Consider the following 14,279-nt stretch of genomic DNA (forward strand, 5'->3'; position numbering starts at 1 on the left):
GTTTTAGGCTTCAGGTGCTATTTGACAGTACTCTTAGCTTAGTGCTCGGTTGGAAAACTAATACCCTGTGCATTCCAAATGAAAGCTTGAACTCGGTGTGTTCCAGCTGAAGGTCATAAAGATGTTAGTTACACAGGAGGACAATACATTAAGGCTACTGAGAGATCTGCAAATGGCCCAGGATAAATTGGCTCTGGATTTGCAACACTGTACACTCTTCTATGTCAGTCCGTGGTAGGCAAGATACACTCCCCACCTTGGACACGATGGGGTTTTTTGTTTGTTTGTTTCTTTGTGTTTTTTTGTTTTGTTTTTTCGAGATAGGGTTTCTCTGTATAGCCCTGGCTGTCCTGGAACTTACTCTGTAGACCAGGTTGGCCTCGAACTCAGAAATCTGTCTGCCTTTGCCTGTGCTGGGATTAAAGGCGTGCGCCACCACACCCAGCTCGGACACGACGTTTTTAATGGGCAAAAATAAAAGAAAAATCTGTCAACAAAATCGAAAATTATGTGAAAAAGTTCTATTTTCTCCTATCTCAGTGGTGGAATTAAGTTAAATCATTAAATCATTCCTTTTTTTTTTTTTTTTTTTTTTGGTTTTCCGAGATAGGGTTTCTCTGTGTAGCCCTGGCTGTCCTGGAACTCACCCTGTAGACCAGGCTGGCCTCGAACTCAGAAATGCGCCTGTCTCTGTCTCCCAAGTGCTGGGACTAAATCATTCATTCATTTTGTTAATAGCATATTATAGCATACAAAGTATTTAAACATTATAACATTAAGTATTTTAAACTACATTCCTTTTGGGCTGATATGCTACAATTACTTCTGCGAAGCTAAATCATTTTCCCAAACCATTTTTAGGACCTATAAAGTGACTTTCATGAGAACGAAGTATTTAGGCTTCTGGTCACTGTCTTTTTCACATGCCTACACACTCTGTCCTTGCACACCGTCAAAAGCCGACCAAATACTAGGAACTCGGTTGAAGCCCATCATCTTAGGCAGGGAGTTGGGGTTTTGGGTCCTTTGCTGCCTGGAACCCACCAGGTGGAGAAGGTTGCAGGCCGGCCGCATTTTCTGCGCACGCGCGGGCACCAATCCGGCCGCGTGTTCAGTTTAAGGGGCGGAGCCTCACCGCTCTTGAGGGGGCCACTGTTGAGCGGAATCGCTTTTTGGTGTCCTTGGCCGCAGCTGGGAACTGACGGCCACCTTCTCCAACTCGCAGCATGCTGTTGGGGTTGGGCGGCCGGTGGGCAGCGGGCCTATGGCCGGGCCGGACGAGGACGACGTGGTGTGTGGCCGCCGCGCTCCGAGGTTCCGGGATCGCTTCCTGGCGTGCGGCCTCGCTAGCCAAGCCAGAGCGGCTGCGGAGCGGCGGGCATCTACCGCTAGCCGAGTCTTGCAGGCCATCGGGGCGAGCGCAGGTCGGCCGTTCGTAGGCTGTGGTGACGGGGAGCGGGCGCAGCATGCGGTCTGGGAACTCCAGTGCTGAGGGGACACTCCCGGTGCGGGCCTGGGAGGAGCAGGCCTCGACCTCGGGGTCCACTGCTGCTGTCAATCCAGGGATTGATTCTCCTTACGAAGGCTGTTAAAGCACCACAAGTGGTTCTTTTTGTTGTTGTTGTTGTTTTTCAGAGACAGGATGTCCCAGTTTTGTAGACTCGCCTGTCCTGAATTCGCTATATAGACCCGGTTGCCCTCGAAATCAGAGACTCGCCTACCTATTGACTTCCCATTCTAGGATTAAAGATGTGCTTTGCTGCGCAGGGACTTATTTCTTACTCTAGAGCTAAAGGTCAGAAGGGCGCTAAGTGCTAAGAAATTGATGCAGCACGTGGAGCTAGCCTCCTAAGTTGTGTTACTTGTCCGGTTTTAGGAATTTTTTTGATTACTGAGTGAAAGGTGGGGTGTGGGTGTTATCGAACAAAGTACGTAGTATGTTAAACTATACTATAAAATGTAAGAATTTTATGGGTTTTCGAGACAGGGTTTCTTACGTGTAGTCTTGGCTAACCCGAGACTTGCTCTGTAGACCAGGCTGGCCTTGAACTCTGACATCTCCTGCCACTGCCTCCAGAGTGCTGGGATTAAAGGTGTGGCTCGGCAAGAATTTTATGTATTTTAAACTACATTGTAATACATAAGAATTTAAAAAACTTTTAAGAAATGCTGAAAGTGGTAATTGAATTATTTGTTGTTAGTTGCTTGTGGGTAGGTTTCCCTGTGTAACCCTGGCTGATCTGTCGTTGACCAGGCTGGTGCAGGCTTCAAACTCACAGATTAAAGGTGTGTGCTATAAGCCAAGGGTCTCGAGATATTGGACTCTTAATTTCAACACAAATTAGGCATACTTTTTTGCATTTTTAAATGTGAGCAATGTGAAATTCATTTTTAGATGCTAATTTTTACATACTTGGGAAACTCCTGTTTCATATAGCTTTCAAGCAGTTTTTCAAGCAAGCTTTCTTGCTAAGAGATCGAAGGCCCAGAGTATGGTAGTGGCACAGACTTTAAAAAGTCCCAGTATTAGCTCTGGAGGCTCAGACAGAGGGTCAGCATGAACTTCATGGTCAGTTGGAGGCCAACATGGACCACATTGGTGACTAGACTTGATCTTCAAGACCAAAATGGGGTACAAGGTATATGCAAGGCTTTCAGGGAGACAGCCTTAAAAATGCTAGTTATTCATGTAAGTAGTTCCTAAGTACTAACCACAGGGGTGGTAGGAGAAGCCTAGTCTGTGGAGGCTTTTGTCTTTGGGATGGGAGTTTGATCTCTGGACATCCCTGTGCATACGAACCCACCAAACAAAACAAAGCAAAACAAACCCCTCAATTTACAGTATTTTGCTAAGATTGTTTTTGCTGTTGTTTTTTGACTGGACTTGAACTCAGATTTACGTGCCTCTGCCTCCTGAATGTTGGGATCAAAGACATGTGCAGTCATGCCTTCTGTATTTTCTTAGATTATTAAAGCTAATTTAAACAAATGTTTTTGCCTATGTAGTATCTTTGTGTACATACATGTGGAGGCCATCATTGACTGTCTTCTATCTCAATCTTATTTAAGATTTTTTTTTTTTTGAGGCCAAGTCGGCCTCAGATCAGCCTGCCACTGTTTCCCAAGTGCTGAGTCAGAGGGCATGCACCACCACTGTGCAGCACGATTCTTATTTTATATGTATGGGTGTTTTGCTTTCATGTATGTGTATACATGCATACATACATACAAATGAACGAACCACATCAATCAGTGCTTATGAAGGCCCAGAAAGGGCATGGATCCCATGGGCTTGGGTTGCAGAAGGTGCTGGGACTCTGAACCTTGGTTCTCTGGAAGAGCAATGAGCCTCTCCATCCTGAAACCTGGTTTTTAAGAGATAAGATCTCTCTGACTCTGGAGTTCTCTGATTGGCTAGAGTGGCAGGCAGGAAGCCTGGGAATCCTCTAGTTATTTGAGAGAATTCTTTGCATGACATTGTAACAAGTTCTCTTTGTTATATTTAAATGAAATAAAAAACAACATTGATAAAAATAAAAATTTGTTCAAACAGCCAGTTACTCAATGGTTTCTTGTTTCAGCAGATACCTGTTTGTTGGGGACGATGTGTCCGCTGCTTACATACACAAGTTGATAAACCAGAAGATGGCAGGCTGATTTATACTGGAAACCTGGCCCGAACGATATTTGGTGAGTAGTCTGAAGTGAGATTATTTCCTTATTTTCCTTTTTCTTTTTGAGATTATAAAATAATTATACTTCTCCCTTTCCATTCCTGCCTTCAAAACTTCCTATATCCCCTCCCCTGTTATTTTCGTTCAAATTCATGGTGTCTTATCCTCAGTTATTGCATGGATATATGTATATGCATAAATATTTCTAATTATAATTTGTTGAATGGATACAGTGTTACTTGTTTGTGTTTTCAGGGCTGACCATTTTGTGATGGAAAACCAGTTGATGTGTTCTTTCCTGGGGAAGACCACCTCTCCCAGGCCCAGCTTTACTCAATTGCCTCTTTGCATGGGGTTGAGGTCTCTGGGGCTTGTCCCTGCCCCAGAGTAAACCTTTTTTAGCATATGTTAGTTAACCTTGTTTTTTGTTTGTTTGTTTTGTTTTTGTTGTTGTTGGCTTTTTTTTTTTTTTAGCATGTCTCAATTATTTTTTTCCTTAAAGCTTTTTGAAACAGTGTAGAGGTTGAGACTTTGTTTTTAGGGTTTCAGTGATGTTTGAAGGCGGAGTTGTAGTGTGATTTGATACCTAGGCACTGAAGCTTCCCTTCCATCATTATTTGTCTTAGAATCGCCAACAGGCAAATACAACTATGTGAGTATTCTAAGAGAAGTGGAAGAAGATTGTTACAGTTTGATTTGAGCTCAGCAGCTCATGTATTTAATATATTAATAATTATCTTAATGATATATTTATAAATATAATCTATTTATATTTAATAGCCTAACTTCCCCAGCTGATGGCACTGTTTTGAGAGTTCTGGAAACCCTAAAAGAGGCCTTCCTCTTAGAAAGTGGGTCACTGGGGCTGAGTTTTGGAGGGAGGAGTATCTTGTTCCCAATTCCTCCCTTCCTTCTCTCTCTGGTTCCAGTTTGCCATGAAGGTCTTCCAGTACGTACACCTTTTGGCATGATGTTTCACCCAAGTTCATAGGGACTAAGCAACTGTAGATTGAGAGCTCAGAAATAATAAAGTTGCCTTTTCCTCCTTTTAAGTTGCCTTTCTTCAGTATTTGATCAAATGCAAAAGCTGTGACCAAAAACCTGGTAATACTTCTTTTATGTTGTTGTTTTGAGAAGGATCCTGACTATCTTGTATACCTGGTACCGCAGACCCTTTTGGTCCCTTGTCTTGGTGGAACGGGTCTCTAGTGGGCAAGGAGTCAGGGGGAATTGACAGACAGACTGGACACGAGGGAGTGTGGATCTGAATGTAACTTGTCAAATCAAGCATCAAACTTTTTATACAGAAGAAAATAGGGAAGTTGGGTGACACAACCAGCAAGGTACAGAAAGGTTACTGGATTCTTACACAAAACAGGAATGCAAACACGGAAGGACTGGTGAGAACCAACTGGGATAAAATTTAATGTTAACAACTGAGATCAAAAACAGCTCCACCTAAGGTCCACTTAATCTTAGAAGCCAGGGGCAAGGGCTTCCTGCCCTTGCCTTAGTTCCTATTCTAGTCCACCTTCCGGATAGGCCATTGTAAATACTTGTGTATGGGTGTAACTCAGCTATCTATAATTCTAAGTATCTACTCTGGTTCTTTAGGTCACAAACTTCCTTCTTTCTAGATAATGGTAAATTTCTGTGTAGGGCAGTGACTTAGCTATCCATGCCCAAGGTCGGATCAAGGTCTGCCTAGAATCTAATTTAGCTATATGTCAAAATATCAATCCTGAGCCGGGCGTGGTGGCGTACGCCTTGAATCCCAGCACTCAGGAGGCAGAGGCAGGCGGATTTCTGAGTTCAAGGCCAGCCTGGTCTACAAAGTGAGATCCAGGACAGCCCCTGCTATACAGAGAAACCCTGTCTCGAAAAACCAAAAAAAAAAAAAAAAAAAATCAATGCTTAGGAGCACTTATAATAAAGCATTATTAAGGGAAAACACACAGATCCGTTTACCAACTAAAGCAAGGACATTGGAGCATTCTTTATACAGGATGCCACGATTCCAGGAGACTAAGTTTCCATGAACTTTTCGCCTCGGGACAGCACTCAGGTTCTCGGGGTCACTACTGGAGTGCATGTAGCAACCTGGCCCTAGTTATACCTCTTTAGAATAGTTGTTTGAAGCTGGGCGTGGGGGTGCATAACTTTAGTGCAAGTGTGTATCTGAGTTGAGGCTAGCCTTGTTAGAGGACTGTCAGAGCTACATAGTGAAACTCTGTCTCCAAAAAATAAAAGTCACAGGGTGACAGGGGCCTGTAATGACATCTGGCCTCACTGGCCTCATTTTTACTTAAATGTTTCTAAATTTAACATTTAAAATGGGGGTGGCGCTGGCAGTGTAGCTCAGTGGTTAGAATACTTACTTGCCTAGGGCTTAAAGTCCTATGTTCAGTTCTGAGCATTGAGTGGAATGTTTTATATTTCCAAAATCTGTAAATAATGTTTGTTCAGTTCTTGGAATTTGTAGAAGACTTATTTATTCTTGCAGGGGATAGAGGGTTATTGTAGAGAAGGAAAAGATGGCATATTGAATAAGTTCAGTAAAGCTATTTACTGACTTTGGTCATAGTTTAGTGGAGACACTCAGAAGAACCTAGTGAAGTTATATGATTTATAAGTCCTCAGAGTTGTCCTGTATTTTAGTAACCTCAGTAGGAATGGAATCAGAAATACCTTGCAGATTGCTGTATGGCCACAGCATTTCAGTGCCTACATTTACTCATGTTGGTATAAAATGACTGTAAAATTTAACTCTGGAAATCTGTTGGTTTTCAAGTATATGGTATTACATTACAGTACACTTAAAATTTTAGCTATCTATAACTTTTTCGGAATAAGGACCAGTTATTCTACTGACTTTAGAATTGCAATTCAGTGGTTATTATCATTAGGGGTTAGAAAGTTCTTCAAAAGTCTTAATGAGTTGAAGGTTTATATAGGAAGGTTTATTGACTTGTACTGTATCCTTCCTTGACTCTTGTTCGTAAAGGAGAAAGCCAGGATTAATTTTTGTATGGATAAGCTATAATGTCTGTGGGAAGAGTATAACTGGAATATCAAAGTTCTACAATTTTGGAGCTAGGCAGAAGTTTAGTGTTTAAAAGAGTGCTGGCTGCTCTTACATAATTCTCAGTAACCACATGGAGGCTAACAAGCATCTATAACTACAATTCCATGGCATCTGACTCCTTCCTACAGACACCAGGTATACATGGGTTGCACAGACAAAACACCAACAGATAACATAATGATTTAAAAACTTTTTTGGCTGGGCAGTAATGGCACACACTTTTAATCCCAGCACTCGGGAGGCAGAGGCAGGCAGACCTCTGAGTTTGAGGCCAGCCTGGACTACAAGAGCAAGCTCTAGGACAGCCAGGTCTATACAAGAGAAACCCTGTATTGAAAAACAAAACCAAGGGCTGAAGAGATAGCTCAGCGGTTAAGAGCATGGACTGTTCTACCAGAGGTTCGGAGGTCAATACCCAGCAACCACATGATGGCTCACAACCATCTGTAGTGGAATCTGACACCCTCTTCTGGTATATCTGCAGACAGTGACAGTGTACTTACATAAAAAAACAAAAAACAAAAAACAAAAAAAAACAAAAAACAAATCTTAAAAAAAAAGAAAGAAAAACCAAAACCAAAACAAAATACAATTGTAATTGGTAGAGGAAGTTGTTCCCTGAGTCTTTGTTCTGGGTAGTAGAAGTGGAAAGTTGCTTGTCAAAGGTTGGTGCTACTTTGTACCTGGGAAGCGTTGTGATTTGGAGCATTAACTGCTCCATGGTAAACACTTGAAGGCTTCCCTCATTGTTAATGCAGTCTCAGATAATTACAGATTCCATATCTGCTATGTGTTGTACCAGGGGCACTGTGTTAGGGATACTATACTTAAAGGTAGTGTAGAGTCTTAACATTGGTAGGGAAGAAAGGATGAATAGACCACATATTTAGTGCAGTATTTCTAAGTTGTAAGTTAGATGTGAGTTCACGTTGAGGAGACAGATTGGTCTTATCGGGATACCTTTCCATTAGGCCTTCCCATAATGCCTTGTCTGATGAGTAAAGTCTGATATGAGGTGTGGAAGGAGCACATATATCCTAGGTGCAGAATACTTAGTACAAGCAGGAGGATTGTCAGACTGAAGGGATCTCTGAGCGTGTCTGGGAAAGATTCCCTACATCAGCTTAGTTTATGTGGGAAGAAGATCCACCCTAAATGTGAGTTTGCCATTCCATACGTGGGGTCCTGGGCTGGATAAAGACGAGAGAGCTCATTGAGCTTTCCTAACCGAATGGCCTGTGAATGTTGGCCACATTCCAGCAGTTCCTGATGCTGCACCTTCCTATCTGCTAGTTTCTTTCTGGTAACTGAGAACAAGAGAAATGTCTTTTCTTACAGGTCTGGGGGCTACAGTGTGACCTGGGTCACATTTCTTGAAGACTCTAGGAAGTAGTATTCTTACCCCTTAACCTGCTGGTGGCTCCTGGCTACCTTAGCATTCTTGGCTTATAATTTGCCTGTGACTGTTACTTGTTCTTCCTGTGGCAGCCTTCCCTGCATCTCTTACTTTTTGTGTCCTTATAAGGGCACTTTCATTAGATTTAGAGCCCACCTTAATCCTGCATGATCTCATTTTGTTCTTTAGATCTACAAAGATCTTATTTCCAAATAAGGACACATTATAAAATTCTTGTAGGCATCAGTTTTAGGGGACACTAACTTACTACAGTGTAACAAAAGTAATGGGGAAGGTATTTTGGAAGGGCTGAGAGAGTTACATAGGAGTCAGCATGGTCCTCAGTTATCCTGTGCATGCTGCTGTCATATCAAGCACCTGTGGGAAGAGGAGAGGCAGTAAACAACAGCCAGTAGCAGTGGATAAGAATGACGGCTTCGTTCCACTTTTGTGAACAGTAAGTTGTCAGACTTCTGTTTTTGTCAGTGTTGGGGAAAGCAGTAATACTTACTTTAATTACATGTATCTCACGAATTGAGATTTTTTGTGCTAATTTATTTAAAGGAACAGTTCCGTATTTTCCCTTGAAATGTCAAGCTTTTTGGTTTTCTCATTCCACAAACATTCATCCTTCTGATATAAGTTCAGAATATTTCTGTCAAGGATGGATGTATCTCAGACTGGCCTCAAACATGATACACTATGTTGTTTTCCTCTTTCCTTTCCTTTTCTTTCTTTTTTTAAAAAATATAGTTAGACTGTCAGTCATTTGACCCTGGTTGATCCTGGAACTTCAAAAAATATTTTAACTATTTTATAATACATACATGTGTTATTGTGTCATTATGGGAGTATGTGCACATGAATACACCTGCCCCAGAGTCAGGAGCCCTTAGGGAGTCAGTTGGATCCCTTAGGGGCTGAAAAATGCATGCAGTTGTGAGTATCTATCTCATTGTGTCTGCTGAGAACTGAGTCCTGAAAGAGCCCTACCAGCCCTGACTACTGAGTGTCCCCTGGTGTGCTTATACTAGGATGTCATGCTGTCCAGTCTCGCTGCAGACCAGCTGTACAGCAGGAACTAGTTGTGAATGCTTTCGCCCTGTGTTCTAGGATTACATGTGTGTGTGGCATCATGTACAGCTTTGTTTCAGTATTTTGAGTCATACTTCAAACTTTTCTATTTCAGATTATAAAGGGCTTCAAGGATATGGGTACCTCTGTGATTTCTTTCTTCACACTTCAATCTCTGCACTCTGGGTTTTTTCACGGCTTATGGTATAAAGGATGGATTGAATTTATACTTTTCTTTTTAAGTTTTTAAATTTGGAGGTCAAAGAGCAGCAGGTCTTTCCTATCCTTGTGTTGGTTCTTGGGTTGAAATTAGGTTGTCAGAGCTTGTACAGCAAATGCCTTAATCTGAGCCAAGGTTTTATCATTTTCTATATCCAGTTTTCCTAAACCTCACATCGTTTACTAAAAAGTTAATCTTTTTACATACTGATTTCCTTCCTCTTTTCTTACTTCCTTCTTGTCCCTTTTCTTTCCTTTCCTTCCCTTCTCCCTTCTCCTCCCTTCTCCCTTCTCCCTTTTCCCTTCCCTTCCCTTCCCTTTTCCCTTTTCCCTTCCCTTCCCTCACCTCCTCTCCCTCCTTCCTTCCTTTTTTTCTTTCTTTATTGTTTTTTCAAGACAGGGTTTTTCTGTGTAGCCCTGGTTGTTCTGGAAGTCACTCTGCAGATCAGGCTGTGATGTGTTTATAAAAAGATAAAGAGAGGGGGTATATGTTTTATGGAGGTGTAGCCAAGTACGGGGAAGGTAGGCCCATGCCGAGGCATTTCTTTACCCCCCTAAAGGACCAGCCACAGAATGGTATAGTATAGAATAGAGTTTATTAAGGGCATGGGGAGAGGAGATAAGAGGGTAGTAGAGGCAGAGAGAGAGGGGGAGAGGGAGAGGGTGAGAGGGGAGAGGAGCGGAGGGGAAGAGAAGAGAAGAGAAGGGCCATGAGCACATGGAGGGGGGAGGGAAGGGAATCGGGAGAGAGGGGGAAGGGAAGAGGAAGAGCAAGAAGAGCAAGAGAATGAGGAGAGGGGCAAGCAGCCCCTTTTATAGTGAGTCAGGTATACCTGGCTGTTGCCAGGTAACTGTGGGGTGGACCTTAGACAGAATGCTAACAGGCTGGCCTCCAACTCAGAGATCCACCTCCTGAGTGCTGGGACTTAAAGTATGTGCCACTATGCCTGGCTTACCCACTGATTTTAGATATGTCTTTATTCTCTATTAAATTTCAACATGTAATTCAATGTGGTTGGGGATTTCTATTTTGCTCTCTTTATGGATGCACCAGTGTTACATTAGTGTCTGTCTGTCTGGCTGTCTCTCTCTCTCTCTTTTGCTCTCTCTCTTTTGTGAACCTTTGCCACTCCATTTTATAGTTTATTAGATCTTAATATCTGAGAGGATTAACCCTTATCTCATTGTCTCATTGATATTTTTCCCCAAATATACTTTATAATCAACTTGTTAGACTCTTCACTGTGTATATTTTCTAAGTGTATGGTATTTAAATTATTTTGCTTGTTTTATTTTTTGAGACAAAGTCTTGATACATAGCCAAGGCTGAACTCGAACTCACAACCTTCCTGCCTTATCCTCATTCATGAATGGTCAAATTACTTGAATTCCAACTACTTAGTAACTAGCTGTATGTCATTGACAATTGCTTCATCCTCCTCCCTCCCTTTTGTGTGTGTACACTTGAATGTGTGTGCATGTGTGTGTGTATGTTTGTGAGTGTGCCCCCAGAGGCTGATACCGGGTATTTTCCTCTATTGCTCTTGTTCTTTCTTCATTTTGTTGCTGTTACATGGTGCTCAGGCCAAAAGCGACTTAGAGGGGGTAATAGATTTTTTTCAGCTTATGTGCTGCAGTGCATCATTGAACTGAGAGTTAGGGTAGGAACTCAAGCAAGACCTGGAAGGAGAAACCTTGGAGGAATGCTGCTTGCTGGCTCGCTCACTCGCTCACAGACTCGGGCTTAGCTAGGTTTCTTTTATAACCCAGGACACCTGACTTGAATGGTGCCACCAAAGTGGACTGGGCCCTTCTCTATCAAGTAATAATCAAGACAATCCCTTCTAGACATGTCCACAGGCTGTCAACCAAGACTGCTGTCTCTTGGGACTAGACTGTGCTAAGGTCAAAGCTAATTACAACAGATCATTACTTTATTTTCTGAGACAGAAACTCCCATTGAACTTGGAGAATTTGGGGTTGGTTTTGTTTTGAGAGACAGGTTTTCCCTGTTTCCTAGCTGTCCTGGAACTCCATCTGTACTGGGCTTGACCTCAAGAGATCTGCCTGGCTCTAGCTCCTGAGTGCTGGGATTAAAGGCATGTGCCATCATGCCCAGTTTGGAGATCATCATTTTGGTTAGACTGGCTGACTAGCAAGCTGTGGGAATCTGCCGGTCTTTGCCTCCCCAACTCTGGAGTTACAGGTTTGTGCTTCCATGCTCAGTTTTGTTGTGGGTGCAAGAGATCTGAGCTCAGGGTCTCATGCTTGGACAGCAAGCACTTCACCTCCTGAGCCATCTCTCCAGCCTTCTGTGGTTTGGGAGACAGGTCCTCATTCTGTACTCAGGCTGGCCTTACATTTCATTGTTTAGCCCTTACCTCTGTACACTGGGATTACAAGGACAAGCCACTTAGCTTCTCTTGTTCTCACGTTTTCATTTTAAAATGTTGGTGGTACTCGGGATCAACCTAGGGCAGTAAGCATGTTGAGCAAATATACCCTATGGAGTACTTCATATACTTTTGTCTGTCCTTCTCTTTTCTGGCTTTTCCAGAAGCAGTCTTACCATATAGTCTATGATGGCCTCAAAATTGTAATCCTCCTGCCTCACCAATTCTCATATTCTACATGGAGCAAGGATAACAATTATATACCTCTCTTAGGGCATTTTCTATATATTTTATGAGTGGAGTAAGTGAACTGCTTAAGACATAAGGTAGAACCAGGCACGTAAGAAGCGCTTACATCTTGCTGCTATTGTGGGTAGAATGATTATTCTATTGGCTTTGTTGTCGTTGTGACCAAGCACTTAAAACTACATTATAGAGGAAAGATGCATTCTGACTCATAGTTTTCCAAGGGTTGGCCATGGCTGCTCGGCCTCATAGCCTTGCACAGGGCATCAGGTTGGTAGGGTATATGGCAGAGAAGCTTCCTCACTTCATGGTATAGGAGGAAGAGACAGAAGGGCCAGGTGAGGCCGTTTCCACCAACCAACCTGAATGTCATAGCCAAGTTCCACCTCCTAAAGTTTCTAAAATTTCCCAAAATTATGCTACCATCTAGGGACATGAAACTCGAGGACATTTTGATTTCAAACTGTAACTGCTATAGGAAGCAAAGGTTGGAGGAATTAATAGAATAGACTGTTTTATAAAATTTAAAGTTATTAATTCTCTTATAATTTTTTTCCCTTTAGGTGTGAAATGTTTCTCTTATTCTACAAGTGTTTTCAGCCTTGCATTCTTGCCGTACCTTCTCTCACAAAATAATGTGATGTTTGGAAGTCTGCCTTTGCAAGTCTTATTTTACGGCGTCATGGGAAGCTTCACGGTGATCACGCCCACACTGCTTCACTTTCTTACAAAAGGCTATGTCATTCGGTTGTATCATGAAGCCACAAGTGACACTTACAGAGCTGTCACTTACAATGTTATGCTTTCGGAAACCAGCACAGTGTTTCACCAAGACGACGTGACAATTCCAGAGAGCGCACATATATTCACCAGCTTTTATGCTAAAACAAAATCACTATTAGTTAATCCAGCACTCTTTTTAAACCCTGAAGACTATAACCATCTAATGGGTTATGACAAACCGTTCACTTTTGATATGGAAGAAGTCAATGAAAAGAAACTGCATGAGGGTGAAAAATGAACCTGGTCTTCATTTGTGCTTAAATGCCATGTATTTTCAGGGTATAATAAGATTGCCTTTATTTTGTTATTGTTAGTGAATGATTGTAGTAACAAAACAAACAAAAAAGTATAAGGGCTGAGGACACAGCAATTGGCACTGTGTTTGCTGATGTGAGGCCCTAGGATTGGCCTTCATAGAGCAGGATGCTTTTGTACACTTAGAATCCCAGCACATGGGCCAGCGAGGTAGGAAGATTAGAAATCTGAGGTCATCCTTGGTAATGTAGTAGGTTTGAGCTTATCCTGGACCTTGTCTTAAAAACAGAAGTTGAAACTATCAAGCAGAATTTCTGAAAAATTTTTACATGACAGTGTTCCTATGTAATAAAGTATGTTTAATTAAGAATAAAATGTAGATGGTCATGTATATTCTGGTATATGTATGGCTACATTTATTTACATATATTTTGTTTTTAGACAGAATCTTACTATGTAGACCAGTCTGGCCTTGAATTCATAGAAATCTATCTGCTTCTGTGTGTGCCACCACATCTGAGCCATGTATGGCGGCGGTACATCAGAACCGGAGCGGAGGCTCAGTGGTTAAGAGCACTGGCTGCTCTTCCAGAAGTCCTGAGTTCAGTTCCCAGCAACCACATGGTGGCTCACAACATGAGGGGATGTGATGGCCTCTTCTTGTGTGTGGATGTATATGCAGGAGAGCATTCATACATTAAATAAATAAAGGATTAAGGTCTTAAATAAATTAAGGCCTGCCACCATGACCCAGTATGTGTGTGCTTGATTGTTTGGTTTTGGGTTTTTGTTTGTTTTGTTTTTAGTTTTTTTTAATTATTACAATTTTATGAGTGTTTTGTTTGCCTCCACAAGCCAGAAAGAGGAGTTCGACCACCTTGACCCAGAGTTACAGAGCATTGTAAGCTGATATGTGGGTATCCAGAACCAAACCCTGGTCCCCCATAAGAGCAGTGAGTGCTTTCTAACTGAACCATTTCAGCCCCAACATTTTTTTTTTTTTGTTACAAACCAAATTCTTTTATTGGATATTTTCTTTATATACATTTCAAATGCTATCCCGAAAGTTCCCTATACCCTCCCCCCAGCCCTGCTCCCCTACCCACCCACTCCTGCTTCTTAGCCCTGGCGGTTACCTGTACTGGGGTACATAA

General features: G+C 42.1%; 1 protein-coding gene across 2 annotated transcripts; it reads left to right on the forward strand.

The window, feature by feature from the left end:
- Window positions 1–1,108: 1,108 nt before the first annotated feature.
- Tmem70 (transmembrane protein 70) lies at window positions 1,109–13,874 on the forward strand. 2 transcript variants are annotated; one of them, XM_021162685.2, is made up of 3 exons: window positions 1,109–1,424; window positions 3,582–3,690; window positions 12,651–13,874. In XM_021162685.2, exons 1-3 carry the CDS (start codon window positions 1,227–1,229, stop codon window positions 13,106–13,108), a joined length of 765 nt encoding a protein of 254 aa, XP_021018344.1. In that variant the 5' UTR covers window positions 1,109–1,226; the 3' UTR covers window positions 13,109–13,874. The 2 variants fall into 2 exon arrangements, with proteins under 2 accessions (XP_021018344.1, XP_021018353.1); XM_021162694.2 differs by having other exon boundaries at window positions 1,110–1,424; window positions 3,585–3,690.
- The last annotated feature ends 405 nt before the right edge of the window (window positions 13,875–14,279 follow it).

The sequence above is a fragment of the Mus caroli genome, unplaced genomic scaffold (assembly GCF_978045245.1).
Source record: "Mus caroli unplaced genomic scaffold, Mus_caroli_1 scaffold_1, whole genome shotgun sequence".
NCBI lineage: Eukaryota > Metazoa > Chordata > Mammalia > Rodentia > Muridae > Mus > Mus caroli.

Bases quoted from the DNA above. Each gene is read 5' to 3' on its own strand.
- Tmem70 (XM_021162685.2), top strand. From the start codon at position 1,227: ATGCTGTTGGGGTTGGGCGGCCGGTGGGCAGCGGGCCTATGGCCGGGC. The intron at 1,425-3,581 runs GTCGGCCGTTCG...TTCTTGTTTCAG, and splicing joins GGCCATCGGGGCGAGCGCAG to CAGATACCTGTTTGTTGGGG. The intron at 3,691-12,650 runs GTGAGTAGTCTG...TTTTCCCTTTAG, and splicing joins CCTGGCCCGAACGATATTTG to GTGTGAAATGTTTCTCTTAT.